Genomic DNA, 23,537 nt, shown 5'->3' on the forward strand with positions numbered 1-23,537 from the left:
TATTATTCTCTAGTTGTTTGCCTTGTGAATTTCTTATCGCACCAGTGAATTCACGCTCTACTATGGGAAGAAACTTTTCTTCCTTTTTTGTTAATATATCTGATGCATTCAGAAAGTGCTGGGCTTGAAATTAATTCTCAAAAAATACTTATTGCTTGAACTGAAGCAACAAAACAGTCTGTGATGATTCAATTTGAAAATTAAAGTAGCCAAATGTAGTAATACCTGCTAAGCACAGGGATGCATTTTCAGAATACCCAATGGGGAGTGCTAAATTCAAACAGAAAATTGTAAGGAATTATCATTTCAGGCATTGAAGAGACGATTTTGATTCTATCCTACTTGAATAACCTGAGTTGAGAAATGCTCATGGCTTATATTCTTACAATCAACCATTGTTCATAAAACTGTTGATCACTTCTTAGCTGCCGTGAGAAAAAAATAATCACCATCTGTAAATGGTCCTGCTCTTTGACATTTATTTCTTCCACTAGTTTCTAAAAGGTGCTCTTCCTCCTCAAGCACTTTAACATCCAAATGAGTACAGCATGGATAGTTATGTTTCTTCTAATGAGTCAATGGAATCACTTGCAGTACTATAATGTGCACATCTTTTATCAATGACCACGGGCTGACACTATTTACCAAAACATGAAATAGAAGTTCACTCCCACTTTTTTCGCCTTCACTTTTTTTGGTGGCTGTACCACACAGGTTGTGGGATTTTAATTCCCTAACCAGAGAATGAACCTGGGCCAGAGCAGTGAAAGCACCAAGACCTAACCGCCAGGGAAGTTTTACCAATCTCAAGAAAAGAAAGAGTTTGGCATGCCCATGCAAATGCAGGCAAAGTAAGCAGGGCAAATGATAATGTATTACAATTGACTTATCAAGAGAAAAATACCTACAAAGTCAGATTTCATGTGTTTTACACACACACACACACATGTTTTAATATGAAATACTTCAGAGACAACAGCTCTATAATACATCAGTGCTACTCAAAGCTGTGCTCAAGGAAGTATGCTTCTAATACTCCAGGGAGTCATTTGAGGCCTTCTGGCACATTGTAAGATAATAAAGATAACTAAATAAGTTTATAGCCTCAGTTCTGATTTTGGATGACTTCACAAAACCTTGAATTTATCATTTGTTTTTAATCATAGCCCTTTAACATTTGTCAGGCACATGGCTTTTTCTCTTGTCTCAATCTTGATAATTGTGATGTTGATATTCTGTTATTTAAATCATCTTTATGCTGTTCATTTTTGTGTGTGTGCTGATATAATAATTCTTTGACCAGAAAGGCTTGTACATTAATGCTTTAGATGAGGAATTCAGTTCAAATGGGACTGTACTTAGTCAAAGAAACAGATACTTTAGTAATTGTGATATCTATAGATCCATAAATTTAGAACTTCTCAGATTCCTAAAGAAGTGATTTAAAAGCTGAGTAATGTATTTGTGTGGTTTCAACAATAGGGAATAATATAGGCTAATAGATTGGGCAGAAAATGGTAATTTTTTGAGTGAATAATTACATACAAAAAAATCTATATAATAATGGATTATGTTAAAACTAAGTACAGCTATTCATTTCACAAACATCTATTGAGGGTTCACTATGTGCCGGGCACTTTCTTAGATGGTGGGTAAGCTGTGATGAACAAGACACACATTATTCCTAGGGAATTCCCTGGCAGTCCAGCGAGTAGACTCCACACTCCTACTGCAGGGGGCATGGGTTTGATCTCTGGTCAGGGAGCTAAGATCCCTCACATGTCATGAAGCAAGGCCAAAAAAAGAAACAGACATTGTTCCTAAACTTGGGAGTTGAGAATGTAACAGAAACTAATACATTGATAATTGAATGAAAAATATTCATTGGAAGGACTGATGCTGAAGCTGAAACTCCAATACTTTTGCCACCTGATGTGAAGAGCTGACTCACTGGAAAAGCCCCTGATGCTGGGAAAGATTGAAAGCAGGAGGAGAAGGGGATGACAAAGGATGAGGGGATGAGGGTTGGTAGGATGGCATCTCCGACTCGATGGACGTGAGTTTGAGTAAGCTCTGGTAGTTGGTGATGGACAGGGAAGCCTGGCGTGAGGCAGTCCATGGGGTTGCAAAGAGTCAGACACGACTGAGCAACTGAACTGAACTGAATGAGAAATAAAGTTCTTTATCTTAGCTGACAGGAGATTTGCTGGTTTGCGTAATGTTCCTTCAGTTCAGTTCAGTCCAGTTCAGTCGCTCAGTCATGTCTGACTATTTGTGACCCCATGAATTGCAGCACGCCAGACCTCCCTGTCCAGAGTGCAGCAAATAAAAGAGGAATTTAGTTTCCTTTCTCAAACTCCATGTAAATGGAAATCAAGGTTTGGTCATTATGGGATATTACATCCCATAATTTTTAGCTTCACAATAAAGGAAGCATAAAATCTCAAGTCCTTGGCTAGTTTAGGGGTTTACAGTTTAGACTGATGGCTTGAAGGTTTGTTTGGATTTCTTTTCAGTCTAAATAATGTTTTATAAGAGACGCTTTTCTTTTTTAAAGCCTTCAAAATTAGGCTTGGGGAAAGTGCATACTCTTTTTCATATCTCATCCTTCACATAGTTCTAGAAACATTAGATAAACTTTTAAGTATTGAGAAAATATGAGATTCTTTTTTTAAGTCTTGATTCTTTGATACCCTCAGATAACTAACATACTGACTAAGGTCAAATAGGACATTTAGGGAGCATGTTATGTCCATACAGTGCAAGTATCTCTTAAAAGTGTTGCTAGTTTTTTTAATCTTCTTTATAGTCCAGATAAAACTGTGGCTATGACCTTCATTTGAATCTGAAGCATGTTGCAAGTCAGCACAAAGAAACTCACACAAATGTAAACATTTAGAATTTTTTAAAGAAAAATTGCTACATCTGCAAGAGTCATTGTTTTGAAGTTTGTTTGCTTTTTAAATAATGCTCTGCTGCTGCTGCTGCTGCTGCTAAGTCAATTCAGTCGTGTCTGACTCTGTGAGATCCCATAGACGGCAGCCCACCAGGCTCCCGCGTCCCTGGGATTCTCCAGGCAAGAACACTGGAGTGGGTTGCCATTTCCTTCTCCAATGCATGAAAGTGAAAAGTGAAAGTGAAGTCACTCAGTCGTGTCGGACCCTCAGCGACCCCATGGACTGCAGCCTTCCAGGCTCCTCAGTCCAGGGGATACTTCAGGCAAGAGTACTGGAGTGGGGTGCCATTGCCTTCTCCAAAATAATGCTCTATGTGCAATCAAATCTTGAAAAAAAAAATAAAGAAGCCAAATGGAAAGAACATAAGTAAGCATATAATAAAAAATAAACGAACATCCACTGTTTGTCTTTGTCAAAGGCAAGGGGATCTGAGTCTAATAATGCTCTCCTGTCATTGAAAATGAAATGGTGTAAGTCATGACAGGGTGTGGAAAGAAAACACAAAGGAGAATAAGGAGACTTTACAAGAAAGATCTCATTCTTTAATATATTTACTTTGCTTCTACTTTCTTCAAAGAGAACAACCAAGAAGTTTCTTTAGTGTCTTAGAGCATAGTTGGCATGAAAGTGAAAGTGAAAGTGAAGTTGCTCAGTTATGTCTGACTCTGTAGTCTACCAGGCTCCTTCGTCCATGGGATCGTCCAGGCAAGAATACTGGAGTGGGTTGCTATTTCCTTCTCCAGGAGATCTTTCTGACCCAGGGATTGAACCCAGGTCTCCTGCATTGTAGGCAGAAGCTTTACTGTCTGAGCCACCAGGGAAGTCCCATGGTTGACAAGGGAAGCAACAATCCTCATGTAGGCAGAACACAAGGCTGTGCTGTTGTTCAGTTGCTCAGTCGTGTCTGACTCTTTGCGACTCCATGGACTGCACCACGCTAGGCTTCCCTGTCCTTCACCGTCTCCTGGAGCTTGCTCAAACTCATGTCCATTGAGTTGGTGATGCCACCCAGAGGCTGTGAGGGTTCCCCACATAACCTAAAGCACAGCCAACAGTGGCTGGATATGGATTGAAGCCAACTCCCAGAATGTGCCTCCTTTGGCTTCCCTGGTGGCTCAGTGGTAAAGAATCCACCTGCCAAGCAGGAGATGTGGGCTCGATCCCTGGGTCAGGAAGATGCCCAGGAGAAGGAAATGGCAACCCACTCCAGTACTCTTGCCTGGGAAATCCCATGGACAGAGGAGCCTGGTGGGCTGCAGTCCACGGAGACTCAAAGAGTCGGACACGACTGAGCGACTAGCCAGCAGTAACAGCAGACTAAGTCATCATTAACCGGGACCAGAGCAAGGGGCTTCTAACTGGCCTCCTCCCCATCTAGTCATGTCCCTCCTCTTCCTCTTTTCCTCAATTCCTCTTTCCCCTAATTCTGCAGACAGTAGAATTTTAAAAATTGAAATGTGATGATTTTCTTGACCTGTTTGAATTCCTCAATGACTTGCAATTGCTCTTCGGATAAAATTTAAAATCCTACAGATTTCTGCATGGTGTGGCACTTGTTCATCTCTCCAATTTCATTTTCTAACTTTCTCTGCCTGCCCCACTGAAAATCATACTCAGTACCTGCTTCCTGTTTCTCAAAGAAACCAAGCTCTGTGATCCTTCAGAGTATCACTGTTACTATCCGGGAAAAATCTTTATTACTACCTCCAGCCCACCCCAGGCTACCACTGCCAGCTGGTTCCTCCTCAACCTCCAGGTCTCAGCTATAGTGGCCCCCCATCCTAGGTTAGGCTACGTATTTTGACAGTATCCTAGGCTTTGTCTTTACACATATTACTTCTATAAGTAAAACTTCTCAAATAAATAGTAATAATAATAGGAATATAATGAACTGGGGCTTCCCTGGTGGTCTGGTGGTTAAGACTCCACACTCCCAATGCAGGAGGCCTGGATTCAATCCCTGCTCGGCTCAGCCAAAAATAAATAAAAATAAATACTTGACAAAATAAAAGAAGAGAATGACATCACATATCACACATTCTCACTTGATTTATTGTCTTTCTCACTGGATTTTCAGCTCCATGAAGGCAGGGACTGATATCTTATCTTATTTATTACTGCTTGTTTATTACTGAATTCTACATACCTGGTACGGTGCCTGACTCAGTGGAAGCATGAGTGCTCAGTCATGTCTGACTCTTTGCAACTCCATGGACTATAGCCCTCAGGCTCCTTTTTCCATGGAATATTTCAGGCAAGAATACTGGAATGAGTTGCCATTTTCTCCTCCAAGGGATTGAGAGAGTCAGTTCCTAGGCAGGTTGATAAGAAGTCTGGGGTTCCCCAAGGAGAGAGGTGTCTGGAATTCTCAAGGAGGAGGAAAGGACAAACATTTTTTTCCTCTATATTCCTTAGGATTATATAACAATAATGTATCCTGCTTGAGGACAGTTTCTGGAAAAAACCTTCTGGCTAATCCTGTTATCTTAAAATGTAAATTACGGGAGTGGGTCTAGTAAGGTCTTTACAACCTCCATTCTTTTGATTCGCTGTAATAAGTAATTAAAAGTATATAACTCCATTGCTAACACTAGTGAGGGGGCACTCTTGCTGCCCCTTGCTGATATCAGAAGCTTTCTCTCTTATACTTTAGTAAAACTTTATTACACAAAAGCTCTGAGTGATCAAGCCTCGTCTCTGGCCCTGGATTGAATTCTTCTCCTCCAGAAGCCAAGAATCACGGCGTCTTTCATGGTTCAACAACAACCTTTCGGGATCTTCCCGACTGAGGGATCGAACCTGCATTTCCTGCATCTCCTGCATTGGCATGAGGATTCCATACCATTGCTCCACCTGGGAAGCCCATGCCTGACTCAGAGTCAGAGGTTAATCATTCCTTCTGACATGTGTTGTAGTGATGACAGGGCTCAGTGGGAAACCTTGTCATTGCCTCCTTGTTCATCTTGAACTAAGATTTAACTTTTTGTTCCATCTAAAAATTTCAAATCTGAATCACCTAAGAAAGTGAATCATATAGATTTTACCGACTACTTTCGGGGAAGTTGAAGAAGAGAATGGCATCACATATCACACAGCAAAGTTTAATTGAAAATTCCTATTAGACATTTCTCTTCTTTCCCTCAAATTTGCTTTTTAGTGTGTTGTCGTCTCCTTTACTTTCTGAAAATCCTGTCCAGCTTTACAGACTCAGCCTTCACCACTCTGATTTCATCATGTCAACAGAGATCTTCTTCTATTGCTTTTCTAATGTGAAACATTTTAGCTTTTATCCTTCTATGAGTTTGCAAGAACTGCCATAACGAAGTACCACAAACTGGGTGGTTTAAGGAACAGAATTTAAAATAAACAATTTAAAATAAACAAATTTATTGTCTCACGGGTCTAGAGGCTCGAACTCCAAGATCACGGTTCGGGTAGGACTTGTTCTTCCTCAGGGCTGTAGCAGGGACTCTGTCCCTTGCATTTAACTTCTGGTGGTTTGTTGGTGATCTTTGGCATTCCTTGGCTTGTAGAAGCGTTACCACGATCTCAACTTTCATCTTCACATGACATTCTCCCAGTGGGCATTTGCTTCCAAATTTCCCTTTTTATAAGGACACTAGTCATAATAGTTTAGGGTCCACCCTAAATGGACTCAACTAGTTCCATTTGCAGTGATGCTATTTCCAAATAAGGTCACATTCTGAGATCTTGAGACTAGGACTTTAATATACTAATTTTCAGAGGACACGATTCAACTTATAACGACTCTCCTGCTCCTCATCCCTCTCTATAAGGAAAAAATTCTTTTTTTTAAACTCTATCTTCTCTATAGAGAAGGGTTTGGAGGGAATTACAGATGAGGGGAATTATTTATAGTGAATATATTTTATCTGTCCAAAATAATTTCCTCTTACAAGTGACTGAAAAACTAAGAAATTAGTCAATTTTTTCTATAGGTTTATCCTCCAAAAATATAGATCAGGTGACATCATTCTCTTAGTCTACCACTGAGAGTAGACAACATCTTATCTCCTTGGTGACCATTACATCTCTAGTGCCTGACTTAGAGCCAGCTACATAGTAGGTACTTACAGATATTTGTTTGTTTTTAATTTATTTATTTTAAATTGAAGAATAATTACAATATTGTGATGGTTCTTATAGATGCTTGAATGCAATTGAAGAACTTTAATGGCTGCTAATCACTTGCAGCTGTAGTTTAGTAGCTAAGTTGTATTCAACTCTTTTGTGATCCCATGGACCATAGCCTGGTAGCCTCTCCTGTCCATGGGATTTCCCAGACAAGAATACTGGAGTGGGTTGCCATTTCCTTCTCTAGGGGAGGACCTAGACCCAGGGATCTAACCCTTATCTCCTGCTTGGTAGGAAGATTCTTCACCACTGAGTCCCTGGGGAAGCCCACTTCCTAGTTAGCCAGCCTTTAAGGCCCAGGTCAGACTGTCCCTAACTCTTCTGATGATAAGTCTTTTTCTTCTAAGTAAAATTAATCTCTTTTTCAGATAGCCTCATAGCACTTTGTGTACTTTTCACAAGAGAATGAGTAGTAGAATTATTCTGAGTTGTATCTATCTTCCAAGTAAATTAGAATTATTTTAGGACCAAGGATATGGCCTATTCATGTTGTTATCACTCACAAAGCCAGGCACATTTCTTTGTATTATAGGTATCACTCAGCACAATTTTAATTAGTGTTTTAAAATTAATTAATTGATCTTGGACTTGTTCTCCTAGGCTAGATCTTTCTTTCTTCCTTCCTTTCTTTCTAGTACAAGGACTCCTTTGTAATCATACTTTTGGGGCTTTTTTTTTTTCTGAAAAACTGTATGGTGACAAAAAAGCTAATACAAATTTAATAGTATTTTAAAATAAGTTTGTGTTCTATTTACTACCAAAGAATCAGCAGACATAGGAAAAAAAGTGGATGTTCATCTGTTCCCAGACATATTATAATATTTGGTGTGTACATGAATTTGGGAAAACTCAGTGGCTTACAAACTGCAACAGTTTTCTAGAAAATAAGGACAGTTTTTGATTGGATAATGACAAAGAAATTTTAAACCATGTAAAAATGAGATTAATTTTTTTCAAAATATTCTGCCTTGCATTCATACCTTTATTCATTTGTGATTACTTATTCTGTACCACTTACATGCTGGACAACATCCTAGGTGCTGAAGAGGGACCAGGTTCAGTGCAGGTGATGAGAAGTGGTTGGATCCTGGATGTGTTGTGAAAGTAGGGCCAACAGGATTTAGGGGTCACTTGGATGTAGTATGTATGAAAGAAGAGTCAGGGATGAATCTGAAGCTTCTGACTGGAGCAATCAGAAGAAGGGGGTCTGAGGATAGGGGTATTAATAAGGAATTTGATTTTGGACATACTAAACTTGAGATGATGATGAATCAAGAGAAGATGTCTTTAGACATATGCTAATGTGGGTACTTGATCAATGAGAATAAACACAATAAGACGTGTGTTAGAGCAGGCCTACGCCAGCTCATGAGAGCTGATTGTAACATTTTCAGGGATTTTGTAAACCAACTGTTAGAAGTTAACAAGATGTTATTCAGAATTAAGCTATGTAGGTACAGGTGTATTAGTTAAATTACAACTAAGTAAAAGTAATACCTATTTCAAAATGCATCATTTCCTAATCACTGTACTATCGTCTATGATGATGAGGTATATGCTTGCTTATGCACTGAAGTATACAGGAAACTGGTTCCATTCATTGCTTCAGAGGAGGGGAAAGTGGTGGCTGGGGTTTAGGGGTAGAAGAGAAACATTCTATTCCCTAGATATCTTTTTGTTTCCTTTGAATTTCATAACACATGTATGCATTTCTTATTTGAATCAACAAAGATGGCTTTTTTTTTTTTTAAGTGTTTATGTGGTTTTAAGAACATGATATACAAGTAACCCTCAGCATAGTGTTGGGGGGAAGGAGGAGCAAAGCTCCTTCACTTTAAATTTGTACCAGTTTTGACTCTCTCTCTTTTTTTTTGGCCATGATGAATGGCTTGCAGGGTCTTAATTCCCCGAGCAGGAATCAGACCTGGGCCCAAGACAGTGAAAGCACTAAGTCTTAACCATTGGACTGCCAAGGAATCCCCTAATTTTGTCTCTTTTGAACACAATTATATTACTTTATGAATATCCACTAACATTTATAAGAAAATCTATGATAAGCAGCTTCCAAATAGAAAGGATTTTTTTTATTAACAATTGTAACCTATATACAAATAGCTCATGCAGCTCAATATGAAAAGAAAAAAATTAACCCAATCAACACATGGGTAGAAGATCTAAATATACATTTCTCCAAATAAGACATACAGATAGCCAAAAAGCATATAAAAAAAGATGTTCAACATCACTAATTATTGTGTGTGTGCATGCATTATTAGAGAAATGCAAATCAAAACTACAAAAAAAAAAAAAAAGCTACAATGAGGTATTATCTCAAACTAGTCAGAATGACCACCATCAAAAAAATTTACAAACAATAAGTGCTGGAGAGGGTGTGGAGAAAAGGGAAACCTCCTACACAGTCAGTGTGAATGTAAATTGGTACAGCTACTATGAACAACAATATGGAGGTGCCTTAAAAAACTAAAAATAGAACTATCATACAACCCAAAAATCCCACTCCTGGGCATATACCCAGAGAAAACCATAATTCAAAATGATACATACACCTCAGTGTTCATTGCAGTACTATTTATAATAGCCAGGACATGGAAAACAGTCTAACTGTCCATCAACAGAGGAATGGATAAGAAAATGTGGTACCTATATACAATGGAATATTACTCAGCCCTAAAACGGATTGAAACTGTGTCATTTGCAGAGATGTAGATGGACCTAGAGACTGTCATACTGAATGAAGTAAATCAGACAGAGGAAGACAAATATCATATGATACCACTTTTTGTGGAATATAAAAATGATAATACAAGTGAACCTATTTAAAAACAGAAATAGAGTCACAGATGTAGGAAGCAAACTTCTGGTTACTAGGGGGGAAAAGCAGTGGGGGGCGAGGAATTGGGAGATTAGGATTGACATATAAACACTGCTATATATAAAATAAATAACTAGTCTGTATAGCACAGGGAACTCTTCTCAGTACTCTGTAACTACCTATATGGGAAAAGAATCTAAAAAAGAGTTGATATATGTATATGTATAACTTATTCACTTTGTTATAAAGCAGACACTAACAAAATATGCAAATCAACTATATTCCAATAAAAATTTTTGAGAGATACACAATACAGAAAATAAGTCAAAATATGAAAAACTATGTGTGAACTTATTTGGTAAATTCTTTAGCTTCTTATAATAAAGGATTTCTCTGAACAGATATTTAACATATATTACTTAATAAAAGATACATATAATGAAAAGATAAAAAATTATAACCTATAAACTTCAGGTTATGTTAATCTCCAGGCATGTTTAAGGAACAGTACGTGTTAGAATATTCGTTATACAAAATTACATTTATTTACTTTAATACATATGTTTGTCTTAGGAATTTGAATTTATTTAACATATTTGTGATAATTAACCCATTGACTATGACCTTACTGGTTTTATTATATTGATACTTTCCATCACACAAACAGGATAAGTTCCTTTGTTAATCCAAAAATGTAGCAGATTCTGAGTCAGGACTTTTCTCCTCAGTTGAGCAAGGACATAAAACAATGCTTACAGCAGGCTCATTATCAAAAAACAAGGTTGAAAAAGTTGTGCTTTCAAACAGATGGTGCCAAGGTTCTGGTGACAAGTCTGAACAGAGGATAGTGGAATAGATTGCTTTAGCCCTAAAACTGGAGTGTGCTGATGTAACAGGTAGAGGACTCAGGATGGACTTAGGAAACCTCTGTTTTGGTTTTCAGTGGAAGCTGCCTGTCTCTGCGCCTATTCCCATTTGAGAGCGTGAAACTGCTGTCTTCACTATATTAAGTCTCAAAAAAAATGCACTCGTTCAGGTGTATTGTGTAAGAATCCAAATTTCAGAAGCAGTGTCAGCAAAAGCAGTGTTTTTCAATGAAATGAGGTCAATCAAACCGAGAAGCAGTCATATCAGACCATGGTAGAGAAACTACTCTCTCCCTGAGTATTTTCACCCTCCATTTTCTTATATGAATTAGGGACTGACCAACCAAAAATCAGGTCTGAATAGGAAGTCTTAGAAGATTCCTGTGTCTCTCAGAGTTCATGCAGGAAAAGCAAATTCACCTCTTGCCCCTGACCCCAAGGGTTTGCAGAACTTTCACACAGGATTTCCCTGGTAGCTCAGATGCTAAAGAATCTGCCTGCAATGCAGGAGACCTGGGTTCCATCCCTGGGTTGAGAAGATCCCCTGAGGAAGGTAATGGCTACCTGCTCCAGTATTATTGCCTGGAGAATTTTGTGGACAGAGGAGCCTGGCAGACTACAGCCTATAAGGTCACAGAGTTGGATACAACCGAGCAACTTTCACTTTCACACAGGACAGAACTACCTGCAGTGGTGTTGTCAGAGGGTAAGAGAGTGAGGAAGCTAGGGCACCTAGATAAGTAACAGTAGAAAGACCTTACTTTCCTTAGAGAAAAGGAACAAGGGCAGAATATAGAGTTTCTGGACTCAAAGGGAACTGGAAATGTGTGGACTGAGCCTTCCTGCTTCTGCTTGATGGTTGCAGAGGGAAGAAGCTGCTGCTAGAGAGTCTGTGCTGAAAGGGACGGGGCAGGAGCGTGTATCCCACATCTCTCTCTTCCCATCCTCTACTCTCTTCTCACTGTCCTGGTCAAACCTGGAGACAAACCACTCCCCACGGGGACATCTGCAGGGCTTGGCCTTTGAGGACGCAGAGCACGAGAGAGAACGATGGAGGATGGATGGGAGTGGAAATGCAAACAGGATAATCGGCACACTCAGCACTCGTTGCCTGCATTAAAATCCTTGGGGCAAATTCCCAGATGGAGCAAATGATGTATGCATTTCTCTGACAAGTAAGCGATTAGTAACCCTGGCCTGTGCAAACCCTAAACTACCTTGGGCAATTATGGAAACCCTGAATGAAGGTAGAGTTTTAAGGGAAGATTCTCTCTGGATATCTGCTCATTGTACAGGCATATGCATCTTTGTCATAGTCTGTTGTATCTTCCCTTAAAATTCTACTTCAATTCACATAGGGTTTTCATAATCTCCCAAAGGTAGTCGGGGTTTGCCACAGACTAGGATTACTAATTGCTTACCTGTCAGAGAAATGTTGTATATCATATTTTGAGACATATAATTAATATTCTAGATAAACAAGAAAGTACTCACATAAATTCTCAAGTCTGCCCTCCCCCATTAAAGGAATTGAATGATCAAATTAAAATCTTTTTTTAAAAAGGCACATCCAACTTAAATAAAAGAATAAGAAACTGAGTTAGGATTGGAAGATTTTATGAAAGATCAAGATCTGTCAAGGAGGAAGGACATAGTTAGCTCTTTCCTTCTTCCACATTCTGAAAGGGAAAGCTGCAGTTTTAAAACTGTAATTTGTGAAAAACAATTTAATTGAACTAAAGAAAACTAGCATTCAGATGGTTAGGGCCTAGTTTTCCACTGAGTTTCTAAGTGGAAAATAAAGCATATTTATTTGAGGAGTGAAAATTCTTCTTAAAGGAGGAATTATTTGCTCTAATCATAAAGAGTGAGTGTGCATAAATATATTTGTCAAAAAGGTTGCAAACTTTTCATTTCCAAGATGAAAGACAGCAAGCAACACTAAAATACTACCACAGATTAAACTGTTCTATACTAATAATTCTCCTTTCCACATCACTTTACACCCAAAAGGGGAAAAAAAAATTAACTTCTGTGCTGATAGAAATTGGCAGCACACCAATAAAAACATGTGATAACATAATTAATTGCCTAAAGACTGTTAGTATTAATAGCCAGGTGGAGCCAAAATCATTCTTTCTTTCGGTAAATTTTTTATATAAATTTACTTATTGTCATTCTTTTAATTTTATGATAAATGTCTTCAGTGAAAAGTAGGATATAATAAGATTGGGATTTTTATTTCATCTGAGAATTTTCTTAGTAATGTTAAAAGAAAGACAGTGGTAAACTCTTTTTTTCCCTTTTCTCACCATCTCCATGGTAATAAAACTGGGATGAACATAATGGAGTATTTCGGACTTCCCTGGTGGTCTGTGGTTAATATTTCACATTTCCAATACAGGGGGCATAGGTTTGATCCCTGATTAGGGAAGTAAGATCCCACATGACGTACAGAACGCCCCTCTCCCAAAGAGATAATAAAAATATAATAAATATATTTTAAAAGAAAGCATGGAGTGTTTTTAATTCATGAAAAGAATCCTACTGAAGCTAAAATGACTACATTTTCCAGAGCTATAATTTCAATTCTTGGTTTGTATTTATACCATCAAAACTGATATTGAACGGCATAGAAATCTACAGTAAATATGAGTACACAACTAGAAGAGATGTTTTGAGTTGTAATAATGTGTATTTTAAAAAATCCATTCTTGTAAAGCTAAAACAGTTGTAAACGTAGGTGAAAATATTAAATTCTTCCATTTAAATTATCTTGGAAATTATTTTTTAAAACAACTTCATTAAGATGAAATTCATATGCATTACAATTTATTTAAAGTGTACAGTTTAATGGTGTTTATATATTCACAGAGTTAAGCAATCATCACCACAATCAATTTTAGAATATTAAAAAAAATAACATTTATTTTTCATTGCCCCATCCCTGACCAACCACTAATCTTTCTGTCTCTATAGATTTGTCTATTCTGAATATATTGGCTAATTTTTAAAGGTACACTATTTCTCTGACAAATTCTGAATTTTATATTGATCTATTATATATAGATAAAAATTTGTTTCTGTTTTCTAATTAACTATTGAAACTTTGTATTAATTTTTTTATTTCTAATTTTTTTAAATAAAAAAAAATTTTGGCTGCGCTAGGTCTTCACTGGGGCATGTGGGCTTTCTCTAGTTGCAGCACGAGGGTTCTAGGGAATGGACTGAGTAGTTGTGTATGGTCTTAGTTGCCCTGTGGTATGTAGGATCTTAGGTTCCCTGACCAGGGATGGAACCCATGTTCCTTGCATTGGAAGGCAGATTCTTAACCACTGGACCACTAGGGAAGTCCCGAAATTTTGTGTTAATTTAATAGAGTTCATGTATAAGATTTTTGAAAAAAATTACAGTTGATTCTCAAACTGCTGTCATAAAATATGAATAAATGACACCTGTGGGTTTTTGTTGAGGTGTAATTTTGATCTGTAAAATGTAAAGCACTTCAGGAGAATTTTAAACGGATTTAAAAAAAAATCAATAAATCAAACAAAACAGCTTTCAAAATGTTGATTTCATTTATATTCATTCCCTCTGCCCCTGAATTTGGTGAAGAAAAGTGTGTATCTTGATCTGGATACAATGTCATCAGGATTGGAGATCTGACTTTTCCATACGATGATCTTTGCTAATAGAGAATTCTTAGTTTTCTATCAGTCTTTGCTTGAGGTTGAGTTCAGACTCCGCAGTCACTTATTTCTAAGTATGAGCTCCTGCACTCATCTATTAGAGGCTGGAGGTCAGAAAGCTTTCGCTTGCAAAACAGTCTATTATTTGGGAAAATGCTTCTTTGCCTGATATTGTCATTCTCTGTTCTATTTCTCTGTCCTCTCCATGTGCCTCTGAATTGTGTTAGGACAATGCAGTGTTTGGCGATCGTCATTTTACTGGGTGGAGAATTTAGCTGGTAGTAGATTGGCAATATTTTCCTGGTTGTTTAGTGCTTCTGAGAAAATATTCTTGAAACTTCCTGAAGTTGATGAATTCTATACTCTCCCTCTGGCTACAGCCACTTACAGTTCTACTTTTAACAACTTTATACCTGTCTTTGTTGAGATTATCTAGTGGTATTTACCTGTCATTGTGGCTGCCAAAATCTTTGAGACGTTTTCTCTACTTTGTACTTCTCTAGGCTGAACTCTCTCTAGTACTCTTGCCTGGAAAGTCCCATGGATGGAGGAGCCTGGTGGGCTGCAGTCCATGGGGTCTCTAAGAGTCAGACACGACTGAGCGACTTCAGTTTCACTTTTCACTTTCATGCATTGGAGGAGGAAATGGCAACTTGCTCCAGTGTTCTTGCCTGGGGAATCCCAGGGACGGGGGAGCCTGGTGGGCTGCCGTCTATGGGGTTGCACAGAGTTGGACACGACTGATGTGACTTAGCAGCAGCAGCATGCTGAATTCAACTTTCCTAATTTAGAATTTAACCCTGTTTTTCCCAGCTTCCCTTCTTGGGGACTTAGTTTCACCAATCAGATTTATTCCTATAAGATTTGATTTGGAAGGAATCTGAGTGAGGAAATGGGCTTCTCAGGTGGCTCAAAGGTAAAAGAATCGGCCTGCCAAGCAGGAGATATGGGTTCGATCCCAGAGTGGGTAAGATCTTCTGGAAGAAGAAATGGCAACCCACTCCAGTAATTTTGTCTGGAAATTCCCATGGGCAGAGGAGCCTGGCAGGCTGGAGTCCATGGGATCACAAAGAGTCAGACATAACTTAGTGACTGAAAACATAACATATGAGGAGAAGCCGAGTGAGGGACATCCTTTGTTAGGGGTAGGCTTTGCAGATCGATTGTGGAGGTGCAATTTCCTGATCATATAAGAGAAGGCATGAGCGGCAGCTAACCAAATGTCAGAGTTCATCATAGCAATCTTCAGTCACCAGCTTTTGGATTGCAATGAAAACCATGATGATACGATGATATCGGAATACACAGAAGGCCGTATAAATTGAATAGTGAGGGAGTGGAGTATGGAACTCTTGGCTAACAAAGAGCAGTCAGATCAGGTGGACGAGTGAAACAAACCATATGAACTAAGGAGAACAGGTGACATGAGAGATGCAGGTATTCATCTCAGGGAGAGAACTGCCACTGTCTTCTCTGATCCTGGTGGTTGTGCCTGTGTGGGCTCATAGACCCAGTGATCACTGGCTCTCAGATTTTTCAAGAGAAAGAGAAATCCAGATTTCTGTGTGGGATTTCCTAGTTTTAAAATACTGTTAACTAGTACAAAATTGTTTTACAGGTGTGTGTAACCAAATAAAATATAAACTGGATACAGTCCATAAGTTGCCAGCTTTTGATCTTGCTTTACTGGTGAGAAGAAAGCAGCACATAAAGAATGGGGAGATAACAGCAGGTGGGAGTACAAAAGAGGATTTGAGAAGAGCAGAGTTGGGTTGACAGTATACAAATCAAAGAGTGATTCATTAGTTAAGGCGGGAGTCATGTCCATTGTGTCCATTGTATTGGGAGCTTAGAAGTCATTGATAACCTTTGCCAAACATCTTTAGATGCATAATAGGAGGAAAGACCACATTGCAGAGGGTTGAGGAATGAGGGAGAGGTGAGCTAGTGGAGACAGAAAGGAGATTACTCCATAGGTTGCGTCTAGAAGGAGACATAGGAGAGATAAGAAGGCTTTCTATTTTTTTTAAGGGCTAGCCAAGGCTGGCATGTGTGTTTGTGTGTTGAATTAGGCAAGTTTTACTAATTATTTCCATTTTTTATCCTTACTTTAAAAGTTCTTTATGAAACATATTTATAGGCTAAGATTAGTAAAACCACTATAGAGGAAGAAATTTAAAATTATGGAGAGAGAGCTCAATTAATAGAGTAAATTTCTGGAAGAGATGGGGGATGTGGTGGAAAACACAGATATGAAAATGAGATTCTTTGAGATCAGAGGGAAGGTTGTTACAAATGATATGGAATTGGGCAAACTTATGGTAATGTTGGCAGTGGAGGAAGCTGACATAACTCTTTCCTGATGGCAGCAATTTTCTAGTTGAGTAGACAAGATAAAGTTCACTGCAAGTAAGAAGAGTGGTGGACATGCTGCTTGAGGAGAGCTGTGATGGTATGGAAGTGCCAGGAAGGGAAATGGGTATAGAGAGTTGTGTAAAATAGGGCTTTTAAAGAACCTAACTGAGATTAGATCCAATAATTGTATAAGGGCACCTAGTGGTATTTTTGGAGGATTTCATCCTTGCTTAGCAGCATAAGCATAGATGTGGAGAGGTTGATTTCACTGATCCATAGTTAGGATTTTGGCCAGAGAATGTGGGGAAATTGACACAAATTCATAGAACCAATGTTCTAGTGAGAGAATCATTGAGGTAGGGAAAGATAAGAGGCCAGGAGGGATAGAATGTCAAAAAATTTTGAAAGGGCCTTCCACTCTTGGTTCAGGCTATAGATCTTGGGGTGTGGTTGCATCTGGATGCATTCCGAAGAGGATATCACGTATTATTGTTTCCATTTCATTTGATTGCTTAGATCTCCCTGTTCTTAAAAGAACTTAGGATCAGTTGAGTAGTAGTCTTGGCTTCCTGACCCATGGATGAAGCTGAAGTGCTCTTCTGAAAAGGTGATGTAGAACTCCTGAAAGGAGCTCTAGGCAAGTGAAGGGAAGGAAAGTGGATCAAATGTCAACTGAAAGGAGGACCAGGGTTGGAATGTCGCTACTCTTCATTCAAAATTCGTGTCTCTTATTAATAAACTTGCCATGCAATGCATATGCCTGGAAGGGATGGTAAAGGCAAGTTCACAACTCCTAGCCAGTCCAGCTTAAATCTCACTGGGATCTCCCATAAGGAAGTGGAGGCTGAGAATATTCTTAGGAAAAATGTGCCTTGTGATATCTATGGCCAAGTGCTTTTACCACCAGCAGGTACACTCCTGCAATGAAGGCCGATTAAGTGTGGGAATCCTGGCCCAGGTCAGGCTGAGGGGAACAGGATTGAACACAGCTCTGCTGTAGCCCTACCAGAGACCCATGCAAGAGTATTCTGGCTGCCTTTGGAACATTAGGCAGCCAATGCTCACTCAGAACTTGAAATGATTCTAGGGCAGCTGTTCTCAAATTTAAGCATGCACAAGAATCACCCAGAAAGCTTGTTAAAACATAGATTCTTGTACCCCAGGTGAATTTTGTTCAATGGCTCTGGGGTAGTGCTCAAAATGTTGTATTTCTAACAAGTTCCCAGGTAATGCTGATGCCGCTGGTTCAGGCACAACACCTTGAGTATCAGCTCTGTTTATATTTGTGAATTTTATTGACTGGGTCCTGGTTCCATATACCTAGTAAATATATTGCCCTCAATCTATTTTGATATCTTTTCCTGGGACACTAAGTCTATAAAAGACTGTAGGTGTTTCAGGTACTGGTTGCCTTTTGAGTAATCCAGTTCTTCCCTTGTCATTGACCCATAAAGCCCACAGCAATCTCAAGAAACTATAGAGACTGGCCTTTGCCTTGATCTTTCACTGTCACCACTGTTTATGGGATGCATCATGACCAGGAAATCATCCCATAATTTTTTTTTTTTTAATGGTGCTGGAAAAGATAGAGATCTCTTAAAACCTGAATGGATGTATAGCCCACTGTCTTCCCAGGCTTCTGACTTTGCTGCTGATTTCTTGCCTGCCCCAACTTCTTGAAAAAAGCTTATACTCGTCCTTTAGCCAGAGATCTTTGTCCTTAGGGGATTAATACAAGAGACTTTTGGTGGGAGTAATCTGGCTCCTGACTGTACCAGTTGGTTCCTGGGCCATATTCTTAAAATAGAAAAATGACAAATTATAGCTCTGCCAGGACTACATTCGGTGTAATCCAGAGAATATGTTTTTAAGTGTCTGAAGTACTCAGCCACAGGAATCTTGATGGTACCAGCCAAGATATCTGAGGTCCAAGGATGGCAAAACCCAGGGACCATCCAGTACTCGTGGGGGGATTCCAGCTAAATTGAAGCTGGGATGTGGACATGTCTGGGCAGGTCTGCTGAAGACGCAGGGCAGGCATGCCTGGAGTCTATTTACATGACAACTTTTGGCTGGAGAAGGATTGTTTGCTGATCTGAATGGAAAGTGGGATGGGAAGAACAGAAATGTGCCTGTCTTAGGACCCAGGTTTTGAAAAATGGTTTTTAATAAGTGAGTTTATTAATTAAATAATATATCATCTTTTATATCAAGATAATTGTACAATATTCGGATTATATTAGGGTTTTGCTAGCTTGGAAATAATTTACTACTATCTTTAGGAATCTGTAGTCCTCATGTAGGAGATCGTATCAAAGTTAAAGACAGATTTGATTTAATTTACTTACCACAGATTGTGTTGGGCGCGTGAATGAAAAGACAAAAGGCACGTTTTTGTGGTTTTGAAAATGTTGTGTGATTGAATTATTTCTAAATTTCCATGAAAAATAATGTACCTCCATCTGTTATTTGAACCGTGAACTTTTGCTATAGCAGCTAGAACTTCGTGATATTTTGTTAAATATTAACGTGGCTAAAATAGTTTAAAATTTAAAATAAATTGTTTACACTTGTGCTTCTGGCCTTGATTGGTGCCATTCCTCATTCATTGTATTTCCAAGGTAGAGAGGTTGCTGAACCACAATTCCAGCCCTTTTCTTTTTGGCTGTGTTGCTGGCCTGCAGTGGAAGAGCAGAGTCCTAACCACTTGACCATGAGGGAAGTCCCTTTTCTTCTTTAATAACAAGTAGTACAGTCCTAGAGGACATATTCACTGGCTGTCTTTTTACATGCCAGGCACAGATCTAAGCACTTTATACAACTTATTTCTTTTAATCTTCAGAACACTATTATGAGGGAGACACTTTTATTGTCCTGGGTACATACATGGGGAAACTGAGGCCCAGAGAAGTTAAATTCCTTGTCTAATTAATATATAGCCAGCAGTGGGGGGAACCTGGTAGGCTGCAGTCCATGGGGTCGCACAGAGTCGGACACGACTGAAGTGACTTAGCAGCAGCAGCAGCAGCCTAATACAGGATTACTGGAAAAGTCAGAAACTCCAAGAAGGAAAATAAGAAACTGTCTGATGTTGGAGATGAATGATTGATGCTGACAACTATGAAATAAAAAAATTGTAAATAAATAATCCGGATGTTGTTTAAAGGGCAAGCTGTTGATTTTATCACTCACCCTTGCCAAGACACACATTGGTGCCTGTTAAATTTGACGTTTTCACTCTGATGTCAATGGCAACTTTAAAGCATCTGTAGCATCCCAGGATGAGGTAACAAATCAATTCCAGGAAGGGATGTGAAACCAGCCTGCCTGCTGTTTCCTTCCCTGAGTGTTCAACCCTAGTGGCAAGCCAGTAGCTCCCAGACACTACATTAGTTCCCATCTTTGTCTTTCCCTCGGTTTTTGGCAGCATTGGTCTTCTGCACTTCTTCTCCTTTCTCTGGGAACTGGTGGCTTAAGGCTGACAGCACTGACAGGCTCCTAATTATTATATGAACTCTGCCCACCTTAGAGGCCCCTCTGCCTTCATCAAATTTCTCATTTGGTGACCACAGTTGAGAGCCAATGGTCTCCTATAATTCTCTAATTATTTATAGTATAGAGGGTTTTCACAAAAGGAATAAACTTTTGGAAAGAACTAGGGTCACAGTCTGTGAAAGAATATATTTGTTCGGCTATGTTTGTAATATTGACTGTTCTTTGCTCTTTCCCTCCTATGGTTCTAATCCTCACTTCTTTGCATCTTGTACTTGATATTTTTGATGTACTTAGGCAATGAAGTAGCACAGCAGTTGGAAACTTGTGACTATCTAGTTATGTATCACTATGTATTACAGTGTATTACTGGGACAATCAGTTGAGGCCCTACATGCCAATCTGAGGCCCTAGTAGTGTGACTTGACTAAAATAAACTGCAAAACATTAATACATGTCCTCTTACCTTGAAAGTGTCATTATTTACTCTCCATGAACCATGACCATTGTGGAAATCCACCCCTGCTCCATCTTTACCTCAACAAGTCTCTAGAATTTCAATATTATACTGCCTTTATTTCTGTAGTTGACATTCTGACCTAGGTTGTGCTGCTGTATGTGTGTCTATTTTTATTTTTCCTTGTAATGTGCTTTGTTTAAAGACTTAAGATCTACTTTATTTAGATGAGGAAAGAGAAAGGGTGCCTCTGGCTCTGGAGATGAGCTTGGGACAAGGATAGCTAAGAAGATGATGTTTTTAAAGAGGAAACTTTAGGCTTGGCACATTGCAAGGAGGGACATCTACAGTTTCCTCCAGTGCTGAGTGGAAAGTATGCCATCGTTACTACAAAGGCGTGGATGGACCTCAGATTCCTTTTTCCTTTTGAGGTGATCTGTAATTTACCTTGGAGTTCTTACTACCCTGGTCACTTAATTTTAGTGATAATTGCATTTCTCAACGAATATATCATATACATTTTTACTCAAAAGTCCTAACAGCTTCTTTTACATCATCAGCAATTGAGACCATTGGCTTTTTAAAATTTTTTTATTTTTTCACTCATCATTTATTTACAAATACACATTATAACTTTTATATACATTGCACATTTACATGGTAGAAAAGTATAAAACTATATATTTAAATGAATTTATATTTAACTTGCCATGTTTGAAAATATAAAATTGCATCAGAAAAAAGTATTATGAAAAGCAAGAAACCTGAACTGATAAAGCTTTGATATACTTTTCATGACACATTGGGTGAAAAGAACTAGTTGAAAAGGTACAGCAGACTAGCCTTTAAAGGAAACACCTAAAATAAGGTTGAATGTACAGCATTCTCCTTCTTTCAGGCTCCTGACACCCATATCACTCAATTCTTTGGATCTGTAACATCTTAGAAGTACATGATTAGAAACCCAACACTGCTATCACCACCTGCCTCACCGATGTCTTCATCACAACCAGAGAACAGAAATAGGAGTTTCCTCAAAGATGTATCCTCTGTACCTGCTATCTGAGTCAGAGTTATAATGCCTTTTGGTCAGTCAAGATTCCTTGTAAACAAAACCCGAGGGATCAGGTATGTACAGAACAGGCAGCAGAGAATCCAATAAATAAACAGGACAGAAACTGACATGCAAGTTGGTTAAAGTGGAAAAGAGTCTAACGACAGGTAAATGAAGGGAGACAGATGAGTGAGTGAATAGTAAGGAATGGACTTAAATGGTTTACAAGGAAAAAAAAAAAGCTTTTACTTTACAAGCAAGAGACCTCACAATAAATAACAACTGCTCTTCCTTTCACGAATAAATTTCTTCAAAAACAAGGTGTACAGTCAACCAGACATTTTATGTATAAATTATAAAACATGACACAGTATAAATAAATGTCTACAAGTCTCAACTATGGGCCTCATCCAGTAGACCTCACAATGACTGCCTCTCCGGGTCCAGTGAGTAACAAGGTGGCCTGGGAGAGAGCTTTAGGACAAAGGTCCTTTATGTATAGTTTTCCCCCCAAATAAATAGGCATACACTTATTTACAGTATGGACAATGTATTTTTTTTCTTTTACTTTTTTTCTTTCCTTTTTTTTTTTTTTTTTTGCCTAAAGGCTATGTCAACATTGAACATTGGTGGAGGGTTTACCACTCTAGAATGGAAGATATAGGAAAGCTGTAGTCCTGGTCTTCATCTTCCTCCTCGTCTTCGGTGTCTTCCGAAATGGCTAGATGGGGGAATACAGGGGAGCTGCTGTTTAAATACGGACAACAACAGCGCAGAAGCAGCTCAGTGTATGTTTTCAAAGCCCTCTGTAACAGCCATATTACAGCGTTGCATTTTTATGTGACTTGCAGTAAGATGCTGTTTTGTTTTTGGCATCTGCTGTTATGTAACAAGTTTTAAAAAAACTTTTTTTTTTTTTTTTTTTAAAACATTATCTATGAAGTCAAAAACTGCAGAAAGTTCTGAAGAATCAATGGCTCAGGTTTTACGGGCAGATTCCTGAAATTAGATAAAAAGCGCTCTTGTGTTCTAGGTATAACTGCTTTGGGTCCTTAATTTAGTTAGTAGGGGCAACTGCGCAAAGCAGCAGCCTATGTGTGATAACAGAAAGCTGTCTTTGAAAAAGAAAAAAAAAAAAAAATAAACCTTTGAAGTAGTTAGTTCAGATTCAAGTGTTAATAAAAGCAAACAGCAAAGCACACTACTAAAACAAAAAGAATTAGGGGCAGATGATTGGAATGGGCTATTTTAGAGGTGATCTTGTTGATGATCATCAGACAAGTCCTAAAGGCCCTGAAACACTTCAGGTGATTTTTTTTGTGGATTGCTGAATTGCTGGTGCACTTTAGCAGCTACCTAACTTAAACAGAAGTGGGCTTATGTGGGGGACGTTTTCGTGCTTTCTAAGTCTCCATTCCCTAGGACTTGCCTGGGAAATCCTTAAACTGCGGCAAGGTTAGAAATCACACTTACAGTTGCAAGATCCGGAGTGCTTCACTTCCAGCAGCACGCCCGAGGAGCAGGCCGCTTCCTTCATGGCACACTCACTAGCATAGGTGGCATTGTCACTGGCACAGACAGGCTCCTCAGACTTACTCTCAGGGCACAGCTCACCGCAGAGTGAACACCGGCCTCTGCCAACCTTGAAGTCCCATAAACACTTTTTTCCACCAGTGCAC

The 23,537-nt window shown here is 38.8% G+C and overlaps 1 protein-coding gene across 1 annotated transcript in view; it reads right to left on the reverse strand.

The window, feature by feature from the left end:
* Nucleotides 1–21,376: 21,376 nt before the first annotated feature.
* The window catches only part of FST (follistatin), a 6,418-nt gene continuing 4,257 nt past the window's right edge, over nt 21,377–23,537 (reverse strand). Inside the window, 2 exon segments of the mRNA XM_010857168.1 lie at nt 21,377–22,579; nt 23,332–23,537. Of these exon segments, the coding sequence (XP_010855470.1) occupies nt 22,497–22,579; nt 23,332–23,537 (289 nt within the window). The 3' untranslated portion in view covers nt 21,377–22,496.

This window comes from Bison bison, unplaced genomic scaffold (genome assembly GCF_000754665.1).
Source record: "Bison bison bison isolate TAMUID 2011002044 unplaced genomic scaffold, Bison_UMD1.0 scf7180017864378, whole genome shotgun sequence".
NCBI lineage: Eukaryota > Metazoa > Chordata > Mammalia > Artiodactyla > Bovidae > Bison > Bison bison.